Genomic DNA, 20,723 nt, shown 5'->3' on the forward strand with positions numbered 1-20,723 from the left:
ACTTATAAGCCCAAGACTTATAAAGTTGAAGGCAACCAAGTTTTTTTTTTTTTTTTTTTTTTTTTTTTTTTTTTTTTTTTTTGGGTAAACATGAATGTAATTTTTTTTTTTCCCTTGCAAATATTATACTACTGGGAAAATTTTGAAAGGTAGCCTATGATCTGGCCATGAGAGCTTCTAACTTCATGTTAGCTAGTAATTAAATTTTAAGCTAATGACATATTATATCTTATATTTAGGATAAGAACAAGTTACCCCCTTCAGGAAACAGGTTGTTCATTTGAAACCCTTAAAAACTGTTAATCTATTACGAATGCTTTTTTCCACCAGTTTACCAATTTTAGCACCATGAAGAGAAAGGAGATACAACGAAAGCTTCATGATTCCCTGATTAACATGCTCTATACTCCACCTTCGCCACCACCTCCTGAGAACAAATATGATCAACAAACCCTCGATTTAGCCCGGGAAATCACCAATTCAGATCATCATCATATTAGTGGGTTTAACTTTTGATTTTATTTCGTTTATGTGAACACAAATTGAAGCTACTTTCTGAGAAATATGTCTATACACTTGAGTCTTGACACTCGGAATTTTCGAAAATTTTATAGATACATATGAATTGGAGAGAGAAGCGGAAACGAACTTCTCAGCTTCAAGCGAGGAAGATGATGAATTAGGGTCTGAAAAGCTCACAAGAGCTCAGAGGAAGAGACTTCGAAGAAAGAAACTCAAAGAAGCTGCTTCCCACCGCAGACAGATTATCGGACCAGAGTTGCCTCCTACAGGCGATGATCAAATTGATGAGGAAGTTAGTAACGTTCACGAACAGTCGGAAGGTGTTCGACGAAATGTCACAGATGGATCGGAGAGGGGAAATAATCGTAAGACCTCTGAATCCGAGTGCAGCTTCATCCAATTCTTCGCGAATTTAACATCTTAAAGTATATGGTAACAAGCTATTTGGTCTGGCTTTGGTTATTCAGGAGAAGATGCAGTTTCCTCCATTAAAGTAAAACATAGAAGGATGTCTAAGAAAAAGGCAAGGGGACAACCCGAAGACACCTCCATAGATCCCATCCATGAAATTACAAGTCCTGGTGACTAAGATTAAGGCTTTACAAGTAAGTTTGTTCTCCATTATTCATCATACTTTTATGCCTAGTACCTCCATTTCTAGTTTCGAATAGATGGACTATGAGATTAAAAGCTATAGATTTGTTCATTTATGCCTTCTACCTCATTTAGTAGATGGTTTGGTGAATTGCATTTTTAATCTTTTTTTTTGGTAGTGATTAAGCACTCAAAAAAAAGACAACATAAATATTACGATTGTACCATGATCGTCTATTCAATGGAGCTAGAGTGTTATTTTAAGAGTTAACAATAAAAAAAAAGGTTAACTCAATAAAAGTGTTGCAAACTATTTGTTTTTTTTTAGTAAAACACGTGTTTAAAAAAAGTATCATAAATGGGTAACAAATTATTTTTTGTTTACAAAATATAATTGACATAATGGTAATTTGTGGACAAGATTCTTATAATAATTTTTTTAGAAAATTTGTGTTTTGTAAAAAATAGTAGTTCATTACTCATTTTTTATATTTCGTTGAAAGATTGAATCTTATAAATGTAGCAAGAAGCTATAAAGAAACAAACACTTACATATGGATAAAGCTAATAGGAGATTTTATAACCCACACTTAGAATTGACTTTTAGTTTACTATTTCTAAGATGGGACCCATTCATAGACATGAAAGATGTCAACTTGATGTTGACAAATATATGAATTGGGTTGGTGGTATTCTAACATTTGATAAGAATGTGGATGTGACCAACACTAGTGTCTTTTTATTTGGATCATCTTCTGATGAAGGTCAAGGTAGTAAAAGAAGAAATTAAATCAAGGTTATAAAAAGGGCACACAAAAATGATTCAACTAAAGTGAGTGACCCCTTTTATATACACAAACATTCAAACTCTTCTCATGAGGTGAAATAAATACTATACTTGCATGACTATAAGAGAATTTGAGATGGTTAAAATAATAAAAATAGATCATGGTTGTTTGTAATGACACAATATCGAATCTTGGGGTACTTGAAACATGTAAGCCCAGTCAAAAGTGTGAAAAAGTTGGACCAAGTCAAAAGAATAAGAAATTCAAAAGTTCAAAAATTAATAAGCGTAAAATGGTAAAAGGGTGATGATTGATAGTACGTATTCGAACTTCAAGTTCGAAACCTAAATACCACGATCAAGCTTCAAGTGAAAAATGAAACTGACTATACATATGATACCATAGTCTTCTGACATATATGTGTATGTCTTTGCCCGTTGAAAAGAGGTTTTGCATCATGAAATAGAGACTTGGATTAGACTTTGCATTCATGAATGATCTACATCTTAGTATGATCCTAACAACATTGGTAAGTGTTGACGAAAGCGCATATTTGCAAGTATACGAGATCGTACAAGTAATATACTTGTAAGATCATATATCGTACCCACATGAACTATCTATCTTAAAGGAAGATAAATTAGGTGAATGTTGGTTAAAAATGATTTCGTTTGATTAAACTATAAAAACTAATTTTAAAAAACAAAAATAAAATAAAATTAACAAGAAACTAATATTTCTAAAAGAAACTCAAATGAAATCAGTAACACAATACTAAGGACCAAAGTGACTAAAAGAAGCAAGCATACAGATTGTCGATTTCACACAGGAGAGAAAAGTGAGGTTTAGTTAACTTTCACCGGATCAATGATTCATCAAATGCAATTAAATAACTAACAAAAATATAGTGGTAATAAATTTGCTAACACATGAGAGAAAAGTGGGGTTTAGTGAACTTTCACCGGATCAATGATTCATCAAATGCAATTAAATAACTAACAAAAATATAGTGGTAATAAATTTGCTAACACCATCTAAAGTCATCAATTACATACCGGTCTCATGATTCGATTTAAAAACCACTCACTCATATGTCTATATGCCTCATGAAATTAAAAAAACATTAAGTTCAATGGTTTTGTTAATAGTTCACCAACACATGTCTGTACTGATTTTAAGTGTGTTGCGCCTCTAGGTTCACCTTCCATTGATTATTGAAGTTACCGATTCCTTTATAGTCAATAAACATGGAGAAAACAAACTATTCATGAGTGGATTGACCGGGAGGAGATCCCGGGCCAACACTCCGATGATAAAGTCAGTGATAACCTTATGAAAATACGTTGTAAGTCGTATAGACCTCAATGAAATGTGTATGTGTGATTACGTACCTTGTAAAGTGGTTTTGGTTACTTATTTATAGTCGATATTAGGAGGTGGTGACCTCTTCATGTACCGAACATGATTACCATCTTGTCGCATTAGTGGTCATATACATGAAGGTAGACTTTGGTGTATTTATTAGCCATTTTACAACTGTTTCTTGCTAGTAAAAGGATGTACTCGAGGTTGTATCTCTTTGAGTTCCATTATCCTTTGAGACTATTATGACGACACTTTGAACTTTAGTCATTACTTCTGTGGTTTGGTACACATACTTGGTTCGGTATATACACCTGGTTCGGTTTATATGTCTGATTGGTGTACATATCTGGTTCGGTATATATATATATATATATATATATATATATATATATATATATATATATGGTTCAGTATAGCGAGGGTATATGTGCATCTTGAGGCTCTATACCCTATTAACCCCCCCACTACACACACACACACAAACCCCGTTTGGATTATAACTTTTTTTTATTAAATAAAGTAATAATTCAAACTTAAGTGTATTAGCGATATAACCATTGTGAGTAGATAAGGATAAACACCTAAATTAAATTTCGACGTGAATGTTCAACGACTTATAGCGTTCATCATTATGCTTATAACCGTCTATTCAGTTCTTTTCCATTTAAAGACGCTACACTTCATAACCGCTACTTTGTCCCCTTCATAAATTTGCCCTTGATTTCCTATAAATATCGCTCTCATTTGGCTTATTTTTCTTCACTACATGTTTCGCCTTTCAAATTATTCTCCATTCTCGTTTCTTCACCTTATTCCTTCATCATTTTTTCATCATGGCCAGCAAAGAGATTTTAATCATTCGCATCATGAAGTCCAAAATTACTCCAAAAACACTGGCAAACATCATGATGAAGTGCGAAATTGATCCCCAATTCCATCCACGTTTTTCGGATCAGGTGAATGCCATTGTTGATGATCCGAAGGGATTTGTCGGTGTGTATCGGGTGTTTTTTCAGGTCTGGTTTGCGGCTTCCAACATTTGGCTTCTTGAAAACGGTTCTAAACTACTATAATCTACATATTGCTCAAATTACCCCAAATGGGTTTCAAAAGATTGTTTGCTTTGTGATGCTATGTTCTACCTTGGATGTTGCATCTTCTAACACCCTATTCCGTCATTTTTACGTCCCTATGTGTAATGATGTTGGGTATCCTTATCTTTCCATCATGGTTTGGTAGATATTTGTGACGGTTTTCCAACTTCCATAAAGTATAGAATTATTCTTTGTTCATGGATTTGCCTTCTGTGGACCCATGGTGTATGGCATCACTTCTGATAGGGCTGTCAATCCCTCGTCCAAATTGTCCCTCGAAGAACAGAGTATCAGACTATTTATCGAAATTTTTTGTCAAGTGGACAAACCTTAAGGAAATGATGCTAGGCATGGCGGGGATAAGTTCCCATTGGAATAAATTGGGGAAAATGACAATAAAAATCCTAGTGGGATGGTAAGTTACTTTATTGGAAGAATTGCACTGCAAATGCCTAGCGAGCTCTACTTTGGTCATGAAGGAGGCGGCCATACCCAATTATGCATCTCGGTCGGAATCTAGCATGAATTCTACTACTAATCCTCCTGGTCTGGAGATTGTTGTGCATGTGATGCCTTCCTTACCAAGAAGGAGTGGATAAAGAGGTTCCAAGCGTTCGAGATCACCCAAGTACCATGTTCGAAGAATAAAGAGGCAGACACCTTAAGTAAGCTAGCATTGGTAGTATTTAGTCACCTCTCAAAAAAAGTTGTTAGTAGAAATACACCAAAAAAGAGCATTGAGGGACCCATCATGGAAATTTGGACGTGACCAAAGAAGAAGAATCGTGGATGACACCATACATCCTTTTCCTTAAAAAAGGATATTACTTGCAGATGCTAAGGAAGCTCGTAAAGTGAGAATTAATGTGGCGCGATATACCATGTACAAAGATCGATTATACTAAAAAGGGTATTCCACCCCCTGGTTAAAGTGCATCATAGAAATAGACGCAAAGCTTGTTATGAGTGAGGTACATTCAGGTATATGTGACACACATGTATGATCAAGGGCAATCACCCAAAAAATACTTTGGACGGGATAGTTTTGGCCATCAATGACTAGTGACATGAATGTGTGCATCCAAAAATGTCATGATTGTCAGATACACTCAAATGTCCATGTTCCTCCACTTACAAAGCTAACAAACATCACTAGTCCTTGGCCCTTGTTCTAGTAGGGGATCGATATTCTGGGGCCCTTCCCTGAAACACCAGGAAGGCTAAAAATTGTTGATAATAGTTGTAGACTATTTCACTAAGAGGGTCGAAGCAGAAGCACTTGCAGTTATTTCATGAAAAAACATAGCGAAATTTGTTTAGAAACAAATAGTCTGTCAATTCGAGCTTCCACACACTATCGTTAGTGATAATGGAAAGCAATTCGCCGAAAATCCTTTCAAAAAATGGTGCCATGAGAAAGGAATCAAGAAAAATTTTACTTCTATGGCACACCCTCAGGAAAATGGACAAGTAGAAGTTACTAATTGAACTTTAGTGAAAGGGATCAAGAAAAGATTGGGGCATGCTAAAGGAAACCGAGTCAAAAAATTACAAAGCGTGTTCTAGGCATACCGAACAACGATGCACATGCCAACCAAAGAAGCATCGTTTAGCTTGGTATATTAGATGGAAGCAGTTATCCCTATAGAAGTAACAATACGAGGCACTCGAACCAGGAATCCCCAGGAAAACACGAACAACATAGACTTATCAGCAAACCTTGAACTTGTGGAAGAAAGGTGGAATGACGAGGCTACACCCGAGGCAGCCTATAGAACAATGACGGAAAGATACTACAACGCCACGAATCAGAATGACATCGTGTAAAGTGGGAGATTAGGTCCTTGGAAAAATGAAGCCATCCGACAAGAGCATATCGGAAGACTAAGCCCAAATTGGGAAGGGTCGTACCAAGTGATAAAAGCCATGGGAAATGGTTCATACGTCCTAGATGGTGTTGTAGAAGCCAGGTGGAATGACGCATCTATACCCGAGTCCATGCGGGCTTCGGTTAGGTGATTCTTAGGTCCTTATGACTTTGAAGAAACGCATGATTATCATATCTAGTGACTTTATGTTGGATTAAGTGTCTAATCCAATAACTAAATTGGTATATACTTGAATTATTAGCAAAGTAACTAGTAATTGACTAGAATGCTCTTTGGCAGGAGAGAGAGAGAGAGAGAGAGAGAGAGAGAGAGAGAGAGAGAGAGAGAGAGAGAGAGAGAGAGAGAGAGAGAGAAAGAGAGAGAGAGAGATTTATTGATCTTTTATAAGATTAATAAATTGCAATTAATGATTTATTAATATATTATGAGAATAATATATTAATTAGAAATAGTATTATTTAATTAAGAATTAGTTAGAAATTAATTGGAATTAATTTTGGGTTTAATTTGATTAATTAAAACTTCAAGGACTAAAACTATAATTATTCAATAATTGAACAAGAGATGAATTCGAGAATATTCCCGGGGTTAGCTAAAATTTTCAGGCTCCCTAGGGTTTCTAGATCCTTCCATATAGATAATATGGATAATTAGAAAACTAGATAATTCCAAATTTGAAATAATATTATTTTATTTCAAATTAGGGTTTCTAGATTTTCCTATCAGCTATAAATAGAGTCCATTGGTATCCAATTTTCGGCTACTCATTCTACCAAGAGAATACCTAAAAATTCCATCATTTCTCCAATATCTTCAAAGTTTTCTTAGTTGCCAGGGTTCGAGTATGAACCACCAGAAGCATGAGATTTATCGTGCTAACTTTCCGGAAGCTTTTGAAAAAAGGATTTGATTGATTATTTACAATAATGACCAAAGGTATGTAAACCCTAAATCTTTTATGATTTTCAATAATCCTAGTGTTTCTATAGGGTTCTTTGATGTTCATAGTTTATAACATTCGATAGTGAAAACATAGATCCAATTAGGTTGCATGTGAACTTAAGAGTTAAATTATTTTCCGTCACATGAATTTTGTAACCTTTAAAACCTATCAGTTGTATCAGAGCCCACTGTTTTCAATTGTATATGCATAATAGTTGAATAGATCAAATTAGGGTTTATAGAAATTAAACCTTAAGGCTTGGAATTTTTGAACTTGGCTAGGATTCTTGAAACCCTAGTCTCCTCCCTTGATTTTAAAAATCATTAGGGTTTCCTTATTTGATAATTATTGTTTTAATTGGTTAAAATAGAATAATTAAAATTGGATAACCCTAATACCCTAATTTTCGAAAATTATTAGGGTATGGATTAAGATTAAATTTTAATTATTTGATTAATAGTTTAACAGTAAATAATTATTTAATCCTCATGTGATTTAAATTAATTTAATTATGTGTTAATTAAAAGATAATGATTAAATCATAATTGGTTTACTTTTTAAATTAAATAAATTTATATTAATTTCAAAATTTTAAATATTAGACCTAGTATTTTAGAAAAGTTTTAAAATACACCTTATATATATATATATATATATATATATATATATATATATATATATATATATATAATGTTAATTACTATATGTATAAGATAGTAAGTCAAATCGTCAATATTCCTCATTTACAAAGCTATACTATAAGGGGTATAAGGAAGCGACCTATAAAATGACCGTCATTGGGTATCCACTCTTACCCACTGCTCCCTTGCATGGTGGAGGGTCATTAGTCGAACAGATTTAATACGACATAATCTCATTAATAACTATAATGATATAAAGTATCAATACTATGTTAAAAGTCCCACTCTATTTGCTTTAGAAAAAGAAATGTGAAATAGTATGTTAATCCATGAAATTGCACATTATGCTTTATATATAGTTAATGGAGCGTGTATCGTTAACCAACACACTAATAGTGACTAAAAAGAGTTGTAATAGGCATCTCAAAAGCTATCATTGTTGATGGAGTGTGTGTGGTTAACCAGCACATCAATTGGAGATGATAAATAACATCAAGGCTGCCAAGCATATTTGCATGGTTATTCACATATTGTTTGTAATCCTCGATATCCCAATCACAAATAGAAATCATAATCTGATATTAAAATGTCATTGATAGATTCAATGAACCTCAAAAGATGTAAGAATTTCATTTTGATTGAAATTGGTAAATTGCCTTTACCTACCTTTATAAAATTTCCAATTAGATTACGACATCCCTCTTCTAGATTGTGAATTGCATAGTTGGGCCCTAGCCTTAAATATTAATTATGGGTTAAAATATTAATGATTATTGTCATCTAACTAAAACTACATTTTCTTTATAGATGTCTACTCCTGGTGATGCTTCTGCTCTTCAAACCTCCACCCACAACTCAAACTTCTCCCTACTTTTGATCGTATATAAGGTGACATTGGATGACACTAACTACAATGATTGGCTGTGTAACATCAAGATGACTCTTTGATTCGAGGGCAAAGAGTATGTATTTGAAAACAACTTATTAAGATTGATGAGTCCACTACTACTCCTGAAGAAATTATCTCCTACAAGAAAGATTATGATGATGCAAAGGTTGCGTGCATCATGGTTGCCACCATGATTCCTGAGTTGCAAAGGTTTTATGAGGACTACTATCCATACGATATGAACTTGGATCTTGTGAAAAAGTTTCACAAGAGAGCTCATCAAGAAAAGTATGAGGTCGTCAAAGCACTAATGGCTTGCAAGTTGAAGGAAGGAGAGTCGGTCTGCAATCATGTGCAAAGAATGCAGAGATACATGGAGCGCCTTGAAAGGCTAAATGTGAATTTCGATGAGTAGTTGGCCATTGACATGATCCTTAACTCTTTGCCACCTGGTTATGATCAGTTCATTTTGGCTTATCATTTTAACATTACTAAAACCACATTTTCCCAAATCCATAGCCTGTTGCAGATAGTAAAGTAGGGTATGAAGAAGAATCAAACCCCTACTTCCACTAGTTCTCATGTCCTTGCCATTGGGCAAAACAAAGGAAAGAAGATGCAAGTTGCTCCCAAGTCGAACTAGAAGGGAAAGGCCCATGTTGGGTCTTCTAACAATGGCCCAAAAGCAACACCCAGTTCTGACATTCCTTCTGTTAGTGATAAAAAAATAGGCCGCTTGCTTTTATTGCAATGAAAAGGGATACTGGAAATGAAGCTGTCCCAAATACTTGCAGGACATCAAGGATGGTAAGTTAAAGCCAACGTTGACAAGTATATACACTATTCAAACTAATAAATCAGAACCTACTTGTTCTTGGGTCCTTGATACAGGATGTGGTTTTCACATTTGTTTCGATTTGTAGAGGCTAAGAGAAAATGAGGAGGTGGAGCATGAAAGGATGAATCTGGTCATGGAAAAATGACACAAAACATTATTTCTTTTCATGCATTATTTAGACAAGGTTTTTGATATTCTTTTGATGATTTAAATGGATCGATTTTGGCTTATAAAAATGGTGTTTTTTATGTTTGAAGGTTTACCTTGCAATGGTGTGTATGGAACTGTGACTTCTGTTGATAGCTTAGGCAATAGTGTATTTCATATTGATTCATCTAATGGTACAGAAAAGACATGCTTGTGGCATTGTCTTCTTGGGCACATTAACAAGGAACGCATCGTCCAACTCCAAAAGAATAATGTGTTGGAATGATTTGACTAAAGGCCAGATGATGAATGTGAATCTTGTCTTTTGGGTAAGATGACAAAATCACCTTTCACTGGATCTAGTGAAAGAGGTGAATGTTTATTGGATCTCATACAAACAGATGTGTGTGGACCCTTTAGATCCACCACAAGGGATGTTAATCGATTTTATGTGACATTTACAGATGATTATAGCAGATATGGTCATATCTACTTAATCAAACATAAATCAGAAACCTTTGAAAAGTTCAAAGATTTTAAACATGAAATCGAGAATCAATTAGGTAGGAAGATAAAGATGTTTTGATTTGATAGAGGCATAGAGTATCTTAGTATCGAGTTCCATGACTATCTCAAGGAATGTGGAATATTTTCACAATTGACTCTTCCTAGGACACCATAACTTAATGGTGTGCCTGAGAGGCATAATCGGACCTTGTTAGACATGGTCCGTTCCTTGATGAGTCGAGCTTCTCTTCCTATTTCTTTCTGAGGGTATGCCTTAGAGACAACCGTCCATATCCTCAATCTTGTCCTTACCAAGAAGGTTGCAAAAATACCTCATGAGATGTGGACATTGAAAGTTCCATCGTTAGCGCATATCAAGGTTTGGGGTTGTGACGCTTTCATTAGACGAGAGACTCTTGACAAGCTACCACCTAGAAGTGAGAAGTGGATTTTCGTTGGCTACCTGCAAAATTCTTTTGGATATTTGTTCTATAGAACTAGTGAGAATGTGGTTTTTGTAGCACGAAAATGAGCCTTTTGCGAGAGAGAGCTCATATGCAAAGAGGACAGTGGAAGTACAACTGGCCTTGAAGAGATTCAAGAGTTAAACAATGAAGGAAACTTAGAAGATACTAGCTCTCAACCAAAGGATGATACTCCTATTGAGCCCATTGACAATTCATTACCTCTTCGCTAATCTAGTAGAGTTAACATGCCACATGAGTTATATGGTTTTCATATAACTAAAGATGGTGACACGTTTTTCAGTGATCGTACACTGGTAAATTTGGATAAGCCAATTAACTACAAGAAAGCGATGATAGGCCCTAAGGTACCTAGTGGAAATAGGCAATGGACAGCGAGATCAAGTCCATGTATGATAACCAAGTTTGGAATTTGGTTGATCATGTACCAAGTCGAAAGACAGTTGGGTTCAAATGGATCTTCAAGAAGAAGACCGACATGGATGGAAAGGTTCACACTTTCAAGGCACGATTGGTTGCGAAGGGCTTTGCTCAAACCCCATGGATTGACTATAATGAGACCTTCTTACCAATGGCCAATATAATGTATATTAGGATAATGCTCTTCATAGCTGCCTTTCATGATTATGAAATATGGCAGATAGATGACAAAACCAATTTACTTAACGGAAAGTTGGCTGAAGATATTTACATGAGTCAGCTAAAGGGTTATGTAATGCAAAGTTTCCTAATAGAGTGTGTAATCTTGAGAACTCCATTTATGGATTAAAACAAGTGTCACGAAGTTGGAATCTTTGTTTCCATGAGAAGGTCAAAGAATTTGGTTTCTCTAGGAGTGAGGATGAGTCTTGTGTGTATGTCAAGACTAATGGGAGTAGAGTTACCTTTATAGTATCATATGTCGATGACATATTTCTCATAGGAAACAACATTCAAACTCTGAAAGAAGTAAAGTCTTGGCTTAGAAAGTGTTTTGCTATGCATGATCTGGGAGAGGCAGCCTGTATTCTTGGGATAAGAAGTTTGAGGGATAGAAATAAAAGACGAATTGGTCTCGGTCAGAGCACATACTTGGATAAGGTACTAAAATGGTTTACTATGGAAAATTCCAAGAAATGAGAGCTACCTATTCAAATAAATGTCAAGTTGAGTAAGACTTAAACCCCTAGTACAAATGAAGAGATAGCAAAAATGAGTCGAGACTCATATCATTCGGCTGTCGGATTGATCATGTATGCTATGACATGTACTCGCTCTGGTGTGTCTTTTGCTTTAAGCATGGTTTGTCGATTTCAGGGAAAACCTGGTACAGCTCATTAGATAGTAGTGAAGAACATTCTCATGTATCTACGAATGACAAAGGACATGGTTCTAGTCCTTGGCGGAAGAGAAGACGGTTGTATGTACTAAAAGATTACGATTGTGAGATCTTGTACCATCCAGGGAAGGCCAACGTGGTGGCCGATGCTTTGAGCCGCAAGGCGGCAAGTACTCCAATCGGGAATGTTTGTTTGAGGATGGCGGTGATCTCTCCATTGTTGGATATAATCAAGGAGGCTCAAGTGTAGGGTTTGAAGAGAGAAAATTGGAAGTTAGAGTGGATTTGGGGTCAGATTCCTTTGTTTGTTCGGGATGGTTGGGGTCTTTTGACACAGTGTGGCCGGGTGTGGGTCTCCGGCATTTAGAGGAGTGAGACAGAAGATTTTGGAGGAGGTAAACAAGTCCAAATTCTCTATACATCCATGGGCTACAAAAATATATAAAGACCTGAGACTAGGTTACTGGTGGCCCTGCATGAAGCGGGAGATCGCCTGGTTTGTGGAGCAGTGCTTGACCTGCAGGAAGGTTAAGGTTGAACATCAACGGCCTTATGATAAGCTTCAGCTGCTACTTATTCCCATGGGGACATAGGAAGAGATCACCATGGATTTCATCACGAAGTTACCGAGGATGACGAGGGGAGTAGATTCTATTTAGGTCATTGTAGACAGATTAACAAAGAGTGACCATTTTATTCCGATCTCCGAGAGTATCTCTGCTGAGAAATTACCAAATATTTATGTGCGACAGGTGGTGGTCAGGTACGGGGTGCCAGTGTCGATAAACTCTGACCAGGATGTTCGTTTTACATCTAGGTTTTAGAGGAAGTTCCACGAAGAGTTGGGAACTCAGTTACATTTCAGCACCACGTACCACCCCTAGATAGATGGCCAAAGCGAGCGAACAATCCAAACGCTCTAGCATATGCTATGGGCGCGCGTACTGAACTTTAGAGGGAGTTGAGATACATACCTCCTACTAGTAGAGTTTTCATATAGCAACAGTTATCATGCTAATTGTAACATCCCAACTCTCAGGTATAAAGTTTAAAGTTTTAGTCATGTTTTTGGACCTACTCGACGAGTTGGATGCCCCAACTCGTCGTGTAGAAACGATTCAGCCCGTGTGCATTTAAGGGGTCTACTCGACGAGTTGGAGGACCCCAACTCGACGAGTAGGAGCTCAACAATGAAACCCTAATTTCTATGGTTTTGTAACCTATTTAAAGGGTCATTATCCTCCCTCAGTCTCCCTTAATGTCCCTCTTGAGCTCAGAAAAACCTAATCTCGCACACTCTCCATTTGTGTGTGTAAGGAAGCTTGGAAGGTGATCCTTGTGAAGAAGGCTTGATATCTAAGGAGCTTGGAGCAAAGGGAATCTAGTGGATCTGACTCTACTTCATCTTAGCATCATTTTGAAGGTAACAAGTCATTACCTTGACTTATCTTTGGCTAGATCTCTTCATACAAGTGTTGAGGGCCATTTTCTAGTGGGTTGAGGGTTATTTAGGGTATTGGGCATGATCTGAAGTTGCAACTTCATATCTTGACTCCTCTAAGTCCCTACAGCCATAAAGTTATCAGATTTGGCAAGCTTAGTTCTTCTTCTTGGTTTAAACCTTTCCCTTAGCTTGGTTTTGACATTTATGACCATACATGTACGTAAAGTTTGCAACTTTACTTGAAAACCATGCCCCAGGAGGTTAGATATGCAATTTGGAGCTTTGGGGTAGCTTAAAATCGTGGGAATGAGTAATGGACTGAAGGGACTCGGCGATATGCCTGGTGAACTCGACGAGTCGGATGAAGATTGGTCGTGGTAGGTTTCTGCATGGACTCGGTGAGTCAGTAAGGTGACTCGACGTGTCTGTTAGGGTTTTCCCGACATTTGGACATGCATGGACTCGACAAGTTGTTTGGAAACTCGGCAAGTCAACTAGGATTTTCATGATTCTCGAGTTTTAGAAGGACTCGACGAGTCAGTAAACTGCACTCAACGAGTTGGGTCAACATGGAATGTTGACCTTGACCGTTGACTTTGACTTTGACCAAGGGTGGACCAGTTTGACTTCTGGGGGTATTTTAGTAATTTGGGAATTTATGGAAGTGGATCATTAGTAGATATAGGGGTTGGAGTTAGAGCTGTATTTGGAGGAGTTTGACATTATCATTCCAAGCTACTTGTGAGGTGAGTTGTCCTCGCTATGCTAACAGGGTCAAAGACACCAATGTCATCCCTTTTCGGATTTGTATCCAAGTTTATTGCATGATATGCGTTTTAATTTACATCCTGGTAGTTAGGATGGTGATATGCTTAGTGACCTCGTTAGGTCGGTAACCTGGTATATAGGATAATGCTATGTTAGTGACCAGTTAGGTCGGTATCCTGGTATATAGGATAATGTTATGAAAGTGATCGGTTAGGTTGGTATCCTAGTTATAGGATGTTTCTATGATTAGTGATCTGTTAGATCGGTTTGATTGTTATTTACATGGTAGCGTATAATATGTATGTGCACATAATTATTTGATTGGGGTTAGGTTGAGGCAGACCTGCCTTGTGCTAAAGGACAACATACTCTTGGCGGACCGGGTAGATTATAGACCCGGGAGGGTATATTAGTCAGGCCGAAGGCCCGACGAGCTGTACGGTTAGGCTGAAGGCCCGGAGAGCATTCCGGATAGTATTGACTGACCCCATTTTGAAAACATGTTTGAAAACATGATCGCGGGAAGGCAAAGGCGTGATCGTGCACCTCGTTATGTTTTATGATTTGATTATGGGATACTTTGACATTAAACCATTTTGAAAACATGTTTGTAATGATTATCGGTTTTTGAATGATGTAAAAAGTTTTAAATTGGCTTGAATTTTATGGATGTTACTCTAGTATTAACTGACCCCCGTTTGAGATGTTGTATGGTCGGAGGTGCAGGACTCCCATGTGTTGGGGCGAGGTAGGGCATCGAGTCATAGGGAGTACCGAGGTGGTGCTCAAGAAACCGAGTTGATTCAGCAGGTGCGCGACAAGCTACGAGTCGCGTAGAGCCGTAAAAAAAGTTATGTTGATCGACGTCGCTCGGACCTCGAGTTTCAGGTGGGGGACTTTGTGTTGCTGAAAGTGTCACAATGGAAGGGTGTCATTAGGTTTCGAAAGAGGGGCAAGTTAGGCCCCCAATATATTGGCTCGTTCAGGATTTCCGCCTGAGTGGGCAAGGTGGCTTACTGTTTGGATCTGTCGAACGAGCTTAGCCAGATTTACAACACCTTCCATGTGTCTCAGCTTCATAAGTATGTCACATATGAGGTCGAGGTTATTTCCTTGGACGACATTCAGGTGAATGAGATCCTGAACTATATTGAGAGTCTCGTTGGTGTTTTGGAGAGGAAAACTAAGGTTCTTCGTAACAAAAAGGTGAAGAGGTGAAGCAAGTGAAGGTGCAATGGCAGCACCGAAGAGGCTCCGAATGGACCTGGGAGTCAGAGGATGAGATGAGGAGGCATTATCCGGACCTTTTTGCCTTAGCAGACTTCAAGGACGAAGTCTAGTTCAAGTCGGGGAGATTTGTAACGATTGGTTCAGGTATTATCTATTTTTCAAAATTTTAAGGTTTTGGACTGGAACTCGACGAGTTGGGGAGCTTTAAATCATTGTGTATGGATCAATATGGACGCGGGTTAAGGACTCAACTCGACGAGTTGGGGAGCCCCAACTCGACGAGTAGACGCTGGAAAGGAAAAACCTAATTTTTAGGGTTTGCACCCTATTCAAAGGCATTAAGCCTCATTGTTAGCGTCTCTTATCACCCTCTCAGTCCAGAGAAACCCTAGATCTTGTCTTATATCCCATTTTGAGTGTGTGAGAGCTCAAGGAGTGCCTTTTTGGTGTTTTTGTGAATAAGCATGAAGTGGTTGGTGCCTAGCTGAAGGAAGAAGTTGTAGATCATACATTTACACTGTGGTAGCAACCATTTGCAGGTAAAAGTCCTTACCTTGACTTCTTGTTCTTAGATCTTGTCCTATGGTATTTTAGTGCCTTTTTAGTCCACTTTGGAACTATTTTTGGAGTTGAGCATGATTTCAAGTTGTGACTTCAGTTTTGGACACCTCTAGCCCCCCTTGGGACTAAATATTCAAGCTTTGGCTATCCTCCATGCCCTGAACCCCTTATTAAGCTTCATATGAGTGTTTTAACCCCTTGGACGCTGTGCATGGATGTGAAATTAGTAACTTTACATGATATCTTAACCTTGGGATACTATATCTGTAGTTTGGGGTTTGGATTCGACTGGAAATGACTGAATATGAAAAGGGATGAAGGAACTCTCCAAGTTGCCTAGACAACTCGACAAGTTGAGTCGGGTATTCCTGTTTTCTGGATTCTAAATAGAATCGACAAGTTGATGAGATAACTCGACGAGTTAGTTAGGGTTTTTCCCGATTTTCTGAGTTCTGAAGGAACTCGACGAGTTGCTAGATGTACTCGACAAGTTGGGTCAACATGGACTGTTGACCTTGACTTTGACCATAGTTGACCAAGTTTGACTTTAAGGGTATCTTTGGTATTTTGGGATTTTAACAAAGTTGGTCACATGGTGGTTGTAGGCAGTTGAGTTTAAAGCTGCGAGTCGGGATTTGATCTTATCAGTTCAACATTTCGTGAGAGGTAAGTCTCCTCATAATACCAATTGGTCGAAGGCACCAAGGCCAACCCATTATGTGTTATGTGGAATGCTAATTGATTGCGTGATACGTGATATGATAGTTATCCTTGTGATACTAGTATGGAAGACCCTGGGGGGTTCCCGTGACAGTAGACTAAGACCATGCAGGGGTTCCCGTGGCATTCGGTGTAAGACCTTGGAGGGTTTCCATGGCATCCTAGTATGTTTGCATGTTTAGTTTATATGATATTTCTATGTTAGGGAAGACCATGCGGGGGTTCCCATGGCAGGCAGTTAAGACCGTGTGGTGGGAAGCAGGCAGTTAAGACCGTGTGGGGGTTCCCATGGTAGTGGGTTAAGACCATGTGGGGGTTTCAGTTGCACTCGGTGTAAGACCTTGGAGGGTTTCCATGGCATCTCTATATGTTTATATGCATGGCTTATGTAGCTTATATGGCCGATGTGGTTTATGTGATTATTTGGATTGTGTGCGTATGTTATGGGGAACTCACTAAGCGTTAACTTACAGTTCGTTGATTGTTCAGGTACTTCAGGAGATAAGAGCAAGGGTCCGACTTGATGACGCGACATGCACTCTGCAGTTTTAGTTGGGACACTCTGAAGTTTTTGGATAATTTATATGATATTATGGATTTTTGAAAAACAAATGTGGTTGAAATATTATGTCTTTTGAGAATGATTTGTTATTTAAAAATGAAAATTTTTATTGAATATTTGGGATGTTTCACATGACTAGAGCATGATCACAAATCTAGAAAATGATATTAAAGTTCTTACAAAATCAAATTAAATGCTCCCAAGTGTTAATCAACTCCAAAAGTCTCTCGAAAAGTGCGCAAAGTACTCCCAAAAACCAAAGAGCTTATAGCTCAGCGGTATCTGATTTTGCCTTCCCTCCTTGAGGTCGAGGGTTCAAGTCCTACTGTTGACATATGTGAAGTAATTTAGGAGTAGTTTAATATATAGTTGTATCTTACGTTGAAAAAAGAAAGAAGAAGAAGTACTCCCAAAATCGATGGATAGAAAAATGAATTTGGTTGCCACTTTTTAGAAAAGATGAGAAATTGCCACTTAACCTACGACCTCGTTTCCACGGCTCGTAGAAATACAGAAAGTTGGATGCTGAATTCGGTCGAGGCCTCAAAGTATCTTGTTGGAACAGGGTCGTTTCCACGGTCATGGAAATCTCTAACTGCGGGGTTTCTTTAATTTTCTACAACTTTTTCTTCCGTGATCCGAAAGTCGTGAAATCTTATCCGTACCTTCTAGTTACCTCCCTATGTAAGATCCCACCTCCAAAAACACCTAAAATATTAAAAAAAAAGTGTGTGAGTGAAATAATATCATGAATTATCCTGGAAACATGTAAAAATGCATGGAGTTAAGACTAAATGCAATGCAATGCAATGGTGTGGAATTAAGGTGAAAAATAGGTGCATAAAATGCACCCAATATTTGGCATAATATAAGGAGTTGCAAGGGCATTTAGTGGGTGGATCACAATCCAACAGTAGTCATGTGGGAAAGAATGCAGTTAGTGGACGAAGAGCAAAGTCTAGTGGTTTGATGTTTGTGTTTCTATTATTGCCTTTTAGTAGTCAACAATGATCGCCTTAAAACACTATGTTTAAGTTTGTTAGTTTAGTTTACCTTAAAATAGTATGTCTATGTTTGATGGTTTAGTTAGGTTATTTATCATTTTGAAAGAATGGTATGTTGAATGCTTATTATGAAACAATGTTATTTGTGCATGGTATATTTGGTTTTGTGTTAATGTCATTTGTTAATCGAATTGACCGCTCAAAAGTACCAACTAACTTACTATTAGAAGATTAGCAACCAAAATGAGAATTATCATGTGTTATTGACAATCAACATCTAAAAAAACTATCTGAATATAAAAATCCAAATTGATAATTGCTGAATTAACAACCACGATGACATTTTTATTAACCTCCCAAGATGATGTTTTCCAATACACCTACTAACATGAGAAACATACTAGGAATCACAATTGCTAAACCTAAAATTAGTATACAAGGATTGACACAAATAGAATCCAACTTATAGCTATATAGAACTTCAATTTATGATTTTGTTCTTCAAGATTGATCCTAAAGTTCATACAACCACAAGTCTCTTCATCCACCCAACCTATGGACTTGTAATTTGGTCCTTGAAAATTACAAAAAAATCTTCCTGTAAGTGTGTTTGAAAAATGGAGGTTAGCTCAAAATTTTCTTATATCTGTAATACCTTATTTGTAGAACGATAGAAAATTTTCCCTGAATTATTTTTGTTCCACGATGTGTGGATCATTGCTTCAGCTCCACAATTGCATTGTATCACCATATTTTTATTGGAATCCCTAATTGAAGAATGGCGTGTCGAAAAGGAAGGATGCAGAAGATGATTATGTGTTTATGTGTGTGTGTGTGAGAGAGAGAGAGAGAGAGAGAGAGAGATAAGAGGGCGGACATATGTAACGACTAGCATCTTGATATAATCTGAAAAGACATTTAACATAAGATGATAGAAATACCCATGCATGCAAGGCATGTAGGCACTTAAACGGTCGTCGAGAACAAACGGTTAATGTCTCCAAAGACTAAGTGTGTAACATTTAACGGTATAAGGGATGATCCGATTTAAAATTTGACAATAAGGACTACATAGACAACTTGACACTTGCACCAAAAAAAATCGTGTAATTTCATCTACTAATTATTTGGAAGATGTCACGCCATATGATTTCATTGCAAAAATTACCAATTTATCCATTTGTAATCATCAAAATTGCTGATAAAATATTGATATTTCAACTATATAGAATTGTATAATCCTTTCTAATAAATAAAAGTTTTTTTTTTGTCACTTATCATACTCTTAATAATTTTATCAAATGTTATTTTGTGATTATTTTGAATTAATTTTTTTCCGCATGTCCTATTTTATTAAATTTCACATGTAATAATTGCAATAAATGTAGTAATAAATGACTATCAATTTCATTAACGAACTTATATTTTAATTTCAAATTTTCCAAAATTAAATCTAATTAATTTCTTTTATTTATTTAAATTGTTTGTTTAAATTTAAAAGATAAAAAACATTTATATTATACTAAATATTTATTTTTCTTAATTTCTTATAAATTTAAAGTTCTCAAAGATTTTGATATTTATATTTATTTTTATTTTTTAATTAACCCATGTAATACATAGGTTTCACATCTAATCATTTTATAAATGGATGCTCGATTTAATCAAAGAAAACGTAATTTAATCATGTTTCAGATTAATATCCCATTGGTTTAGTGTTAAATTTGTTAATCAATGGGATTTTTTTATTTCGAGCTATTAAAACAATCTTTTGTTCTATATTCCAACCAAACCTTTCGATGGCATCTACCAAAGTGAAGCTGCAACATCTATGTATTATTTAATTAACTAAAGAGAGAAATTTCAACAAGTAGCTCTCGTAGCTCAGTTGGTTAGAGCACCCGTTTAGTAAGCGGGAGGTCTTGAGTTCGACTCTCAACGAGAGCATTATTTTTTTCTCCGCCGGGTCTATAATTGGGCTTTAAATTGGATTTTAGAGAAATCGGCCCACTTAGATTCTCCTAAGTCCTAACTGTTATTTTATTAGACTACATTTTTAACGTACCATTCTTAATTTCTTTTACTGTTTTGGAATACTTAATTGAATGTACAAAACAGAAATTGTACATAGCTACAAGCAAGTCAGTTGGCTATGGTATAAATTTATTTATTACTCTCTTGCACACACATACGGTATAGTAGTTTGATAGGTTGGTCATGAGTCTTTATTGATGCAACTAAAATAGAAAAATAGTCAACCTTGGTGTTTGAAATATAAAGTTGTAATTATTAATGTATGAATTTTTTTTAAAGGTGATGTAGATCGATCATTTTCTTGCAGTGGATGTGGATATGTTGGCACTTCTTTCTTAATTGTATCTTCCTTGTCCTACAATAACTTATTTGATTACATT

At 36.6% G+C, this 20,723-nt stretch overlaps 1 protein-coding gene and 1 non-coding gene across 4 annotated transcripts; both read left to right on the forward strand.

The window, feature by feature from the left end:
- Positions 1-295: 295 nt before the first annotated feature.
- Positions 296-17,421, forward strand: LOC145031974 (uncharacterized). 3 transcript variants are annotated; one of them, XR_013677059.1, is made up of 5 exons: positions 296-499; positions 615-887; positions 990-1,127; positions 8,644-9,532; positions 9,617-9,955. XR_013677059.1 is itself a non-coding variant. In XM_078980633.1 (4 exons), the coding sequence occupies exons 1-3, from the start codon at positions 349-351 to the stop codon at positions 1,109-1,111; spliced, it is 546 nt and encodes a 181-aa protein (XP_078836759.1). In that variant the 5' UTR covers positions 296-348; the 3' UTR covers positions 1,112-1,127; positions 17,233-17,421. The 3 variants fall into 3 exon arrangements, 2 of the variants coding, with proteins under 2 accessions (XP_078836759.1, XP_078836758.1); XM_078980633.1 differs by lacking the exons at positions 8,644-9,532; positions 9,617-9,955 and adding an exon at positions 17,233-17,421; XM_078980632.1 differs by having other exon boundaries at positions 8,644-9,955.
- A 2,761-nt stretch (positions 17,422-20,182) lies between these two features.
- TRNAT-AGU (transfer RNA threonine (anticodon AGU)) lies at positions 20,183-20,256 on the forward strand. Its single transcript has one exon. It is a non-coding gene; the product is annotated as a tRNA-Thr (tRNA).
- The last annotated feature ends 467 nt before the right edge of the window (positions 20,257-20,723 follow it).

Source organism: Lactuca saligna, chromosome 2, assembly GCF_052625555.1.
Source record: "Lactuca saligna cultivar CGN05327 chromosome 2, ASM5262555v1, whole genome shotgun sequence".
In the NCBI taxonomy this organism is placed as follows: domain Eukaryota; kingdom Viridiplantae; phylum Streptophyta; class Magnoliopsida; order Asterales; family Asteraceae; genus Lactuca; species Lactuca saligna.